General features: G+C 43.4%; 1 protein-coding gene across 5 annotated transcripts in view; it reads right to left on the minus strand.

The window, feature by feature from the left end:
* LOC139373259 (zinc finger E-box-binding homeobox 2-like) overlaps window positions 1–12740 on the minus strand; it is a 78017-nt gene that overhangs the window by 11276 nt on the left and 54001 nt on the right. For 3 of the 5 annotated variants that reach the window (XM_071113565.1, XM_071113563.1, XM_071113566.1), the window contains 4 exons: window positions 8123–8374; window positions 4143–4211; window positions 1634–1858; window positions 281–495 (listed from right to left, as the gene is read on the minus strand). In XM_071113565.1, coding sequence (XP_070969666.1) covers window positions 281–495; window positions 1634–1858; window positions 4143–4211; window positions 8123–8374 — 761 coding nt within the window. The remainder of the gene's footprint in view (window positions 1–280; window positions 496–1633; window positions 1859–4142; window positions 4212–8122; window positions 8375–12740) is intronic. The other 2 variants (XM_071113564.1, XM_071113562.1) reach the window with 1 other exon arrangement.

The following is a 12740-nucleotide window of genomic DNA, read 5'->3' on the forward strand; positions in this document are numbered from 1 at the left end:
ATTTGATCGTGAACATAAGACCGCAAAATCATATCAGACGGGGCCATCAAAAAACCATTTAGGGCCTCAATTAAAGTTATTACCATTAAAAGATCTGCATCTCCAAAATGCCATGAAAAATTCATAATGATTGCCAATCAAAATGATATATTTTCCTCAGAGAGATCGTAGCACATTAGAAACGAAGTAAGTGAGGGGAACAGGAAGGGGAGAGGAATAATAAAGGGGTTGAAAACGGCAACAACAACAACAACAAAAAACGAGGGCACATGATCCTCACCTGATCTCTGTCGGGCTTGTGCGTGGCCATATGTCGCTCAAGCTGAGTGCGGTAAGCAAACGTGTAGTTACACAGGGGGCAGGCGAAGTTCTCCTCGTTCTTCTCGTGGCGGTACTTGATGTGCTCCTTGAGCGATGTCAAGCGCTTGTAGCCCCGGTCGCAGTAGGGGCAGGTCAACAGTTGGGCGAAAGCATCTGGAGTTCCAGGTGGCAGGTCTGGGTAAGGGAGACGGGGGAGACGGGGGAGACGGGGGGGGGGAGACGGGGGGGGGGGAGAGAAAGCAGTCCAAAAGGTCAGCAAATCAATGGCAGCTAATGGGCGTACTGCCCGGAATGGTATGGGAGGTATCACTGCAATCTGCTCTACAGAGTGCCGTCGTCTCAGGCTGGCATCCATGCCCTGACACACATGCACACATACACACACACGCACACACACACAGACTCTCCCCCCCCCACCCCCCTTTTCTTATATCACATACTAAGACACACGTGAAAATTCACACATACTAAATTGAATTAGCTTTTAATTGACCTATACACTTTAAAATGTGTTGCTTAGCATACTTTTAGCTTAAGTAATTGTGTTTCTTTGACTTTTGATTTAAGACAAAAATGAAACATGATATCTAATCTTACACTGTTTTACACTGATATCTTACAAATGTCAGTCTGAAATAAAGCACCTTGACCTGGTTTTTAAGAACACTACCTCACCCACCCTCCCCCCTCGTCCTTCCTTGCTCCCCTTAACCATAGTCCCCTCGCCTAATTGCTTTTAAGTGGCTTATTTAATACCATTTTTCCCACACTTTCATCATTTCTGAAGTACGTATCATAAATCCATTCTAATTCAATCCCTGTTCCCCCGGGGTCTGAGAGGTGTACTATCTTATTTCAGATCTCTGGCAGCTGCTGCTGCTTAAAGACTGGAGGACCGAAGGTAAACACAGAGGCATCCAGTGAAGAATCTGTGAGACCAACAGCTGCCCATGTCACAGAGCCACAGAGACCAAGAAGAGTCCAGCCACACCACTGCTGCTCTGTTCTCTTCGGGTGACGTACGTAGCAAGAGTCTCAAAGGAGGAGCGCTGATCCAGGATCAGCTCCCCCAAGTCTATGTAATCTTATTCATTGTGGTCTAAAAGGCAACACTGATCCTAGATCACACTCCTACTCTAAAACATTTCAAACATATGGCCCCAGCTCACCCCTGTCCATGTAGTCTTATTCTTTGTGATCTAAAAGGCCAAATTGAACCTAAATCAGCACTCCTACTCTGAGATGCTTCATACATACAGCCCCTGTCCCCGGTTCTGTTCTTGCCCTCCCTGGCTGGTTTCTGGACTCTTACCATTTTCCTCCTGGCCGTTTGTTTCAGGCGCTTCGGGCGTGCCCAGACGGGACAGCTCCTCTCCCTCGGGTGCTTCTGGGTAAATGATGGCAGTGTCGCCCCGCTGCAGGTACTCAGCGATGCTGACCACGTGGCTGTGGCTCTCGCTCAGGCTCTCCTCCTGGAGCTTACTACGCTTAGCGAAGAACTCCTCAAACTCTGAAGTGCAATCAACAACATTCTTAACTGAAAAGAAGAAGAGAAAGAGAGAAGGAGGAGGGAGGGAGAGCGAGAGAAAGAGAGAGAGAGAGAGAGAGAGAGAGAGAGAGAGAGATGGGTTTTGAGAAATTGGATTCTTCACTCCCCAAGAGAAATGTGTGTTACAGCAATACTGAGAACGTGTCAGGTCTAAATGGGATGAAGAAACTCCACAACAGACATTAAGGTAGTAGTTGTGGGAGAATACATCTGAATTACTGTGTTATCTTGTCACGCAACAGCCACTAAAACAAGAAATATGAGTTCATCTTAGAAAAGTACCACCTTAAATCGTGGGAAAGTATTTCAGATAAACATATTGTATTTCCTTGAATCGTATTACCAGTTACACAATAAATGTGGGGAACACAATTCAAACTGGTCAAATGACTTCTAATTTTCCTTCATACGTGAAATGAAAAGAATTTGTATTTTACAATTTTGGATCTTTGAGATTATATCTATTTAATTAAGCCTCGGGGTTTTTAAGCCTCTCGAAAACAACATTTTATTTACACATTGTGTAGCAACAGCACAATCAAATTCCCCGTGTATTGACAAGGGGTCAATAAAATGTCTCTGGTTAGTGGATCGGCTGTGGAACAGATTACTGAGGACAAACAACAACGTTGCACAAAAAAAAAGAAGCTTTAAACCATAGTCCTTAAAACACTTTCTGAAGCTGTCTTTCTGAAATTGCTGAAGTCACACATTGCGCGTTTTCTCATATCCTCCAGTCCCTTCTCTTTAGGGAATCCAGAAAGCTGCAGAGTAGAGATAGCTGTGGCTCCAAAAGCAAACAAAGCTCATCAAAACCCGGCAACCTTCATTAGTCAACAGCAGATGATAGACACTCAAAGGTTCACGTTAATTCCAACTATACTATACGGCATTCCGACAACCTGGGGCAAGTCTATATTCTATTTCCCCCACCTATCATATCACTGTTATAAAACTCGTCACATATAACATTGTTGTGCTAAATGTTACAGGAAGTCACGCAAACGGTTTGATTTGACTGGATTTAGATAGTTACTTATTTAATTAGACATGTCCAAGCCAAGGTACATTTTCATATTGTGATTTGTTTGGCAGTGATTATTTTATGGGTCCAATTTGTGAAAGGTCAAGGTAGTGTATTTGGTTGTCAAAAGTGGCATGAAAATGTCACTGGTGCCAAAGGAGCTTGTATGAAATCGTAGGAAACAACTGTTAACTAGGCAGCTCAATTTCCTGCATTCTCATTAGGACTTTGTGTGAACCGTTTGAGAATCATCTAATGCATTTTAGAGATACAAAACTGTGAGGATGCTTGAGATCTCTATATTGGATTCACAACTCACCGTTAAACAAATATGTGTCTTAAGGTTATAAAAATACATCAAAAAGATCAAATTTAGACTAATTTGATTTTGCAAATGAAATGTAATTTGGGAAGTCACTGTGTTGCCAACAAGCTACAAGCTCAACCTCGTGATGCCTCCCTTGAAATTACTTTCTCCTCTGTAATAGAGGAAATCACCTGGATAAAAGAGTTCTTAGGTGGCAAGACGTGATAGCAATTTTCATTTCTTAAATGAAATCACATGTAATCCCATGGTGGGTTCTTTCTACCAATGCAGTGCCACTACATTGTTTCCACGGCCTTAACGGAAACATTTGCGATGTCTACATTTCCACAAAGAAAGTCACCACACTCGCACACGTGCGTGCTCACACACACACAAAATCAACAAACTATTTAAATAAATAAAAAGAAGAATAGAAGATTCCTAAGGAAGTATTCCCCTTATGTGGTGAGTGTTTACCCAAACGGTGCCGAGGCCAGTTGTCAGCAGCGGTCAGGATGATATCATGGAGGGAAAACTTAATGCCCAAGAGGCTTGTGGGTGGAAATCAGCTTTGTTTACTTAATTCAAAATGGCAGGTAGGATTAGGCTCCACAGTTTTGTGTAGAAAGGACCATGCAGGGACACTAGTGCTCTACACGGACACACAGATACACAGCGACCCACACAGGGATTGGAAGGGTGGTTGGTCTCGGCCTCGTCTTTCAACACAATACAGATGTAGGATCTTAATTTGAGACAGTTTGCTACAGCAGAAAAATAATCCTGCAGTAGCAGGAAATGTGAATTATTATGTGGATTACAATTAATTCTGGTCCAGGACTATGCTTGCATTGCAGGAAAGTTATTCTGCAACAGGGTTATCAAATTAAGATCCTACATCTGTACATCAAATCTCCTCACAATGGATTAAATCAACTCACCCGTACCGTTTCCAACCGTCTGAAGAGGGGCGTCAGGCCCCAAAGTGTCATAATCATCTTTCATTTCATCTGTGGAGAAAAGAGGGGAGGGAGGAGGGGAGGGAGTAGGGAAGAGAAGGAAAAGAGAAGTTCAGTTCAATGCTGTAGTGTACCAAGCAAACCCAAGCCTCACAATGAAGCCTTCAGAGGAAGGTACGGAGATATAAAGGGCTTGCTGTGTTGCACTGTGCCGAGGCTTTGTGTGGCATTCTTAATCATCAGGACCAGACAGAGCCTTATTTACCTTAAAAACAACAACAAGCAGTGGGAAAGAAAGCTGCTCTGCCATTCCGGGGGTAGTGAGAGTTGCCAGAAAGAAAGATTAATTCAAGAAGCCAGCCCCATCCACCTGAACAGTCAGAGAAGAGTAACCTGGCACAAAAGGCCTTGCAGTTCTTATTCCCTCACTGTGACAATACTAACAATCTACATGTGGCAGAAAAAATGACAAACTATACAGGGGGGTTTTCGCATAAAATCCTGGACTGTGGGTTTAGAATCTATTACCAATCAACGTAATGCATAGTCGTAGGAACGCCAAGGGCAGACTTGCATTTTGTCCTGGCACAGGTAAGACAGCCATAAATAAAGGACCACAGATTGACAGACAGGCTCATAAACAAGGGAGAGAACAACTTTTGACATTGGTGGGTAAATTCTCTGCCGTGTAGGCAGCGGCGAACAAGAGGACTTTTGTTGGTGTTCATGTCCACAGACAATTAACTTAAGGAGTCCTCTGTGACTCCTTCCTTCCGTCCTGTCTTTGAAAATTAAATCAAGGTACTTCCGAGAAGATAGTAGCTGGTAATAAAAATGGCTCTTGTCTCGCTCTCTGTTTCTCCTTGTTCTAGCCATGTGATTTCTATGGTCTCAAGGATACTTTGTTGCCATGGAGGGGTAAACAAACAAATCAGTGGATTAAGGGAATAGAGGAACTCTCTCCTTTACTGTCTCTTGCACCGTGGACTTAACAGAAAACATTTTGGAAATGAGTTTGAAAAGTAGCTGACAAGTTGTGTAAAATCTTCAGAATATAACGTTGCCTGAATACTTGAATTAGCATTCACGAATCACATGCAGGAACAACAAATATAATATAAATATCGTATATTTTGGTGCAGAGTGAAAAATCTGGTGTTTTAATAGTTGGTTCATTTCAATAATTAGGAGGGTTTTTTCGGTTTCTTTCGCTTGAAGTGAGACTGTTTCCGTCTGCACCAAACAGATAAATAAAAAAAAACAGCCAATAGCGTCAGAGAATAAAAAATTTTGAACGAAAAGTACTCAACTTTCCCTTGACATGAAGCTTGACTGTGTGGTGGAGAAACATGCCAGACATTTTTCATTTGCATATGAGGGGGTTTGGAGTGCCGTTGTCTTCTCAGTAATGACATCAAACCAGGCTGCACTCTAAGGAAATGGCCCTTTAGCAATATTGTTGAAGATACACTGGAGTATTGTGAGCAATCAAAAAAATCCTCCACCACAGCCACAAATATAATTCTGGTGTTTAAGAGACCAGCATATATGGATAGCTACTTTTTTTGTCATTTCTAATTTACTGAATGTTAATCAAGCTCTCTTTTCCTCTTCCCCTCACATTTCTTTTTCCTGGAAAGTGGGAGAGTTCGCATGGATGCAGCCATTATGGTTTTCGCAGCCTTTAGTAATCCAATTTCACTGCATATTTTTGATATGACTCAAGGAGCACAAGTGGGGATTTGCTTTTTGTCCCTTTTCGTTCCCTCTTTACCTTGAACAGTCCCATTTATCTGTATGCGGCCAAGGAATGAGAGTGAAGAGAATTTCCAGCAGGAGGTAGGCTATGACCACTTACACCTACCTCACTTCTATGGCCCTTTGCACAGATCCTTTTTGGGCCATTTCTATTGCTTCTGACAGCTACACATCCATTGGAGAGAGAGAGAGAGACCCGTTTTTATAGTTGAAAGTGTCATGTGAGTCAAAAAGCCAGTCTGATTTCTCGCTGTCTCTCTCGGCCTGATAAATCATGTAAGGAGAGGGGGAGTGTGAGAGAAGGCCTGCGCTGAACTGAAGGATGTTTAAGTTTCTGACTGCGACCGAGGAGGGGTCCAGAATATCTTCCCCCTGCCATACGTCCACCTATTTACTTAACGCCATTGATGCTGTTTGTTTTGAATACATTCCGATGTTTATGGCCAGTTACCAGTGGAACAGGGCGCAGTAAAAAACAAAGGTCCTCCTCCTCCTTTCTGTTAGTTCTCTGAACGGCCTTGAACAGAGCCCGGGCCGGGAGAAGAAAGAGACACGGGCAGAAAGGGGAGAATGCAGGTGATTTGTTTTAGAATGATAGTGATGTCATGTATTCCAGCCCACTGCATCCAGCGGCCCCATTGTGGGATGAAAGAATGTCAAGGACCATTCTGGAACACAAAACTCTGATTGTGCTGGCACCGGAAAGGCACAGCTAAGAAACTTTTTGCAGTGCTCTTCGATTCAAAACCTGTATCCTTTGGACAGGGTGCTAAAGCTGACGTAGACAAGGCAGGGAAGAAAAGCACAGCTAATCTCAGGGGAAAGCTACAGTATGTGCTGAGGGGGGAAAAAGGCAGACAAACATTCTGCCCACAAGCTTGGGAAAGAGAAGACTCCCATCATCTACACGAATTAACTACACTAGGTCTCAGAAATATGGCCGACTACGTTTCATCACTTGAGAAGCAGATTATCTGGGAATTGCAACATAGTTGAATTACAGACATTAAGGCACCACAGACTTTTATCAAATAAACAATTACTGTACGCTTTGACTACTTGTTTATTTTATTTTTATCTTGATGGATTTGAACATTTCTATTTTTAAAGAATCCAACCCCATATGGACTGTTACGAGTGGGGGCAGAAATATAAACATCCGTAAACATAGCAAAACAACGCAATGAATGTCTACGACAACTATGTTTTACAGTTTCTATGTCGATAATCAGTAACCACAAAGTGAACTTCCTCCTTTTCAATAGATTTTTTTTTTTTTTTTTTTCAATTGAGCGTAATAACATTTTAGATGGTGAAATATTTCCCCCTTTTCGGCACTCTACAGAACCCAGTTCATTAGGAGAAATGAATAGCTAACACCGGCTCATTTAAACGGGATGTCTTACATGAGTTCTCGCTACACTCTGTTTCTGTCACACCGCTGCGAGAATCATTGACTCTTATTATACATGTAAATGGCTATCATAAAAATAAAAATTTCATTTAAGATTGTTAATGACTTCTGCAGCAGTCTGGCTTCCTTTAATGATGATCCCCTGGCCCTAATTAAAAGTATTTATCTTTCAAGCATCCATGACTAGGCTCTCTGCTATCAGTGATGCTCCAAAGAAACTAAGAAGTAAGGCGCCTCCAAAGTTGTATGTATCACCTGCCCGAAATGATCTAAACTAGATTATTAGCAAATTGAGCTACATCAATCATATACTGAAGCTCTGATCATATTGCGATTAAAGAGACAATCAAAAGAGGTAATTCTCAGAAAATGTCATGCACGCTCTTAGTTTCACGATTGAAACTATCTGTCAATATCATCTCATGTCATTCTGGTTGACTTTAGCGAGGGTAAAAATATGTGTTGTGATTTAGCGCCGGGACAAGCCGAGTGAGTTTCAGTCACGTGGGGGTGTAGGAATCTTCACCGTACCTCTGCCATCTTCAGTGGCACCATCATACGTTTCCTACTTATCGTCAAGTTACAGTAACGTCTCCTGACTCTCTGCTTGCCCCCTGTCAACTCCCTGCATGTCAAAACGTGGTTTGATCTCCTCCACTCCTTATGACTGTTATGACCCTGTTACTGTGGAGGTGGGGGTGGTGGAGGGGGGGGGGAGAGTTGGCTAGCCTATCATCTCATGGAAACCCAAATAAATCCGGAAAACATTTTGGCCGCGTGTGACGCTCACCAGTGCCGTCGACTGAGGCGTGCAGCATGTCGTTGTCATGCCAGACATGGTCTACTCCGCTGTCCCTCATGTCATCGTCCTCATCCTCCTTTGTCATCAGGGCCTGGCCCACCCTCGGGGATCCAGCGTCGTGGTTATTCAGGCTGGCAGGGCTGCACACCCCGTTGAGTAGGCCGTCCTCCTCTGATACCAGCAGCTTGTCCTCATCCTCTGTCTCTGAACCAGTGTCCATCACGTTCTCATAATTCAACGCTGCAATGGGAGAGAACACAAAACAAAACAAGATGGGTCACTAGAGGAATTTAGATTTGGTGCTCATTGTACTGACCTTGAAATGGGAAAAAGGTCATTGAGGATTATGTCCTTAGATGAAGTCATGATTGCACTGCACTGTTAGGAGCTAGTAACACAATCATTTCGCTGCACCTGTTATAACATCTGCTAAACTGCTTGAGTGACCAATAAACTTTGATTTTATTTGATTACAGGTTAATAAACCCATTCCTGTTTGGGACATGGGCCCTTTCTTGTGGGGGTACATCCCAATTACAACAACACCCACAGCGACAGATTGGAATCTGTAACTTTACCCATCATGGTGTGTGGAGTCAGTCAGCTGCTACGTAGATACGCCAAAATAGCCACAAAGGTGACTGCCTGAGATGCCAACCTAGCTACACCTTTCAGTTGGGCTCACAGATCTAAAGCATACATGACGTGGCTGAGATACTCCGCACTTCTGATATTTACAAATGTCAAATAGCCATACCCCCCCTGGATTGAAACTTCTTAACCCCTAGTCATTTCATCACATTCACCACTCCTAAATAAGTGACTGTACTGCATTTTTCCCCAGAATTTGACAGATATCAACCGTCAAGTCAAATCCTTACAATGAGAAATGAAATAATACATACAAGTGTAAAAAAAAACGAACTTAATCAAAACAGGACCTGCACCCCACTCCTTTCCCTCCGTTCCCTCTCCTCTTGTCTTTTTCAGGGAGTGTTTTCAATGAGTCATGGTTGCGGAGAGAAATACTGCGCAGTCGAGCCCCACATTAAAATAACTCACACAAGTAGCGGCCCGCTTGATTCCACAACACTTGGTCCCAGACACATGGCAGCTTCTCTTAAAATAGGCAGCCTGTAAATAAGGGCTGTGAACTCAATTGAAGGTGGCTGTTTGTGAATTAGTCTGCCCTCACAAGGCTGGTTCTCTAGCCTCTCCAGTCTACACACAAGGCCCATAAATTGTCTGTCCTACAAAAGGAAGCCTAAAGACGTATTAGAGGAACGAACACAGGACATTAGCTCAGCGAGAGAAACAGGGCCGGCACATCACCGCATCACACCCAGACACAGCTCACTGCTAGTTCCTAAAACACTACTCTAGAGAAACAGACTCAAAACAACCACAGAGGGGGGGAAATCAGAGTATGACATCATGGGAACCGATTTCAAATGTGGCTAGGGGAAGGCGAGGAAAAAGAGTGCAAACATTTTTCAGGTCCGTTTTAATTGCTGTACTGTAGCTATATATGACTACTAAATAAAACCTTAAAACCTTTCAAATTACAAAACTGAGACGGGGGAAAAAAAATCTGATATTTTGTTTTATTTACTATGGAGAGTAATACGATTACGTTGAGCATATACAGTATGTCCATGCATGATCTTTGTATAATCCGCGGGTCTGCACTTGCCTTCCGAACAACAGGTGCAAATTAAAATGAAAACGGCTACGTAGACAGGGCCAGAAGAATCAGCTGACCTGGTTAGAATACCAATTGATGGGGGAAACAAAACCTTTTCAAGAGGTGTGACCACAAGGGTTTAGGCAAGTTCAGACTGGGTAATGCTCTCAGACATGAAAAAAGAGAAAGCCAAAGAAAAGCCAAAAAGAAAGTGAGACATTCAAACTCCTGCTGTGTGGTCCCAGATATACCTTGGCACTGCACTTGATAACATGTTATTATTATTATTATTATTATTATTATATTTCCCCTTTGGTCCCTTCCCAACTTACCGCGACACCCCCTAACCCCCTCATCCCAGAGGTTCAACCATTTCCTAGCAACACAACGTGCTGTGGACTCCCTACTCCCCTTTCTCCCAGGCAGGTTTCTAAGGGTGGCCTAGCAGGCGGGCGGCAGGGGTTAACAAAGAAGCAGGAGGCCTGGGAAGCTATTACCCCTCCCACTGCAGACCTGATCTCTGGACACAGCCTGAATACCGACGAATACCCAGGAGGAGTGAATGACATTATCTAAGGATGGACAGGTTTTAAAAGGCCTTTCTTTACACCCCAAACCTCTCATAGAGCATTTTTCAGTGGGCTATAGGTCCATGTGTAGGGTATAGGTTAACGCATGAAGAGAGGCGCTACAATGTGACGTCTTCAATATTGAGCAACGGACCTGGAAACAATGGGCCTTGGACATAGAGGAGAGGTGAAGATCATCCCACTCCCTGCAAACCTCTAGACATCTACAATTGTCCAAAACGGACCGTGAAAGCTACTAAACGCCCGGTTGGGGTTCTGTGCTTCCATACAGGTCCACGTGTTTATGGGGAGAGGTGGGGAGTGCGAGTGGGGTGCTCAGTGGATGTGATCTCCAAGCAAGAACATTGGCTATCAGACACAACGTTACACACCAAAGAGCTTGGAGAAGACAGAAATGACAATGTGTGACTTGTCAATCAAAGAAGCAAGTAGCATTGCCTTCGGAGAGCCTGCTTTGTTTAGGTGACATCTCTGACAGATGCCTCAGTATACTATAAGCACCAGCCTGACGTTGGGCATTGTACTCTGAAACAAAGTCATTCCGAACCTACTAATGTTAGCCTACACTATGCCATTATTTTGTTCAATACCTCACCGCTAATCAATCTTTTGTGTTTCTAGACGAGATAGACAAAGAAATCATCATGTTTACTTTTTAGGCTACGTTTTCTTTCAGATGACACTTTCTATTTTTCTCCTCCTTTAGTTTAAGTGCCACCCTCAACAAAGGCAATTACAGCTGGCATTTTGACTGATGCCACCTGTTACCAGCTGATTTCACCAGCTCTCTTCTGATTGGAGGTAAATAAAGGGAACGACTTTTACAGATAATTAAAATGACACTTGTAATTGCTTGCTTGAGTCTTGCTTAATATCAGGCGTATTCGTGGCTGACATAACCCTTTCAGAGCTCTGGTATTAGGCTGTCAGGCATACCAGTGCAGAGGGCAGTTTCAAAAGTGCATTGATTATGACGTCTATAACCTTCCAAAATGACCGTTTTTTTCTCCCCCCGTCGAAGGATGAGAGCGCGAGTTATCCTTTCAATGTCTGTGACAAAAAGGAGTCTGATTTTAAATCTCAACATCTTTCTTTTAAAACAAATAAAGACATTTGACAATCAGTGTTTCGACTGTGGCAGTTTCTCTGTACCCTTCTAATAAAAAAGGCCAGATAAAGTCATCTACACCCGGAAAGTGTTCTTCCAAAGAGAAAAGACAGCACGTTTAAGAACAAAAAAATATATAACTGTGTTTTACTGTTGAGCTGTTAAACAAACCTTAACTCTCACAATATGAAATGTGCGTGTCATACACTCAGACATCAACCACACAACCCTTGAGTCATGCACTGACCCTCTGAACATACCCAAAACACACACTCAAATAAACATACCTTGGGTGAATGTGCTCCAAACGTGCACCTACTCTTCACCTTTCCCTAACACTCTTCCACAAAGCCCTCTCAACAGGCTCCCGAGCTGGGAGGCGCTGGATCTGCACTCGATCCATAACGAACAGCCCAGAAAAATATCCAAATAATCACTTCTGTCTGATGGAACAGGTGAGACAGAAGGCGCCAGAAGAACTATTCCACCCAGTGGGTCTCTATGTCTATCACAGTACCCTCTATTTGGAGGCGGAGACTTGCCAGTTCCCAGCCAGCTTCCCGTTAGATTGTGATGGGGAAAGGTGGTAGGTGACTCACACTGAAAGCCTGGCTAACTGAGACCGCTGAGGCTTAGCTCCAGGTAATGTTGTGTTTCCTGTGGCTATCAGTGTTGGTAATGAGCAAGGACATTCACCCTATTGGAGGAAAACTGCCCTGTCTCATGAATGAGAAACATGCAGATCACCTGAAGTGCTAGGAGGGCAGAGAGGGATGGGGGGGGGGGGGGGGGGGGGGGGGGGAAATAGGAGAACGGGGGAATAGGAGAGGTAGAGAGGCATTAAGGTAGAAATTAGGTCAAAGCCTTGTGGCTACCCCACTGGAAGGGGTTTTAACAATGACCTTATAACTTTCACATTTCCTTTTCACGACAGAGTTTAGGGCTCTGAGTAGGCCGTTTAGGGTAGGAAGCGTTTGGGGGTTGTAGGTGGGAGGAACGACGGGAAGGTTTAAATATATTTTTCTCTCTCCGGAATTTGAAATATGTTAAACTTTGGCCTTTTACTCATTAGGAAAACTTGCTGTTTTACATTCATTACATACCGAAAATGCTTGTGACGGTCTGTATTCCAGTGAGATACACAAGAACGCTTGTGACTGTCTGTATTCCAGTGAGATACACAAGAACGCTTGTGACTGTCTGTATTCCAGTGAGATACACAAG

Source organism: Oncorhynchus clarkii, chromosome 18, assembly GCF_045791955.1.
Source record: "Oncorhynchus clarkii lewisi isolate Uvic-CL-2024 chromosome 18, UVic_Ocla_1.0, whole genome shotgun sequence".
NCBI lineage: Eukaryota > Metazoa > Chordata > Actinopteri > Salmoniformes > Salmonidae > Oncorhynchus > Oncorhynchus clarkii.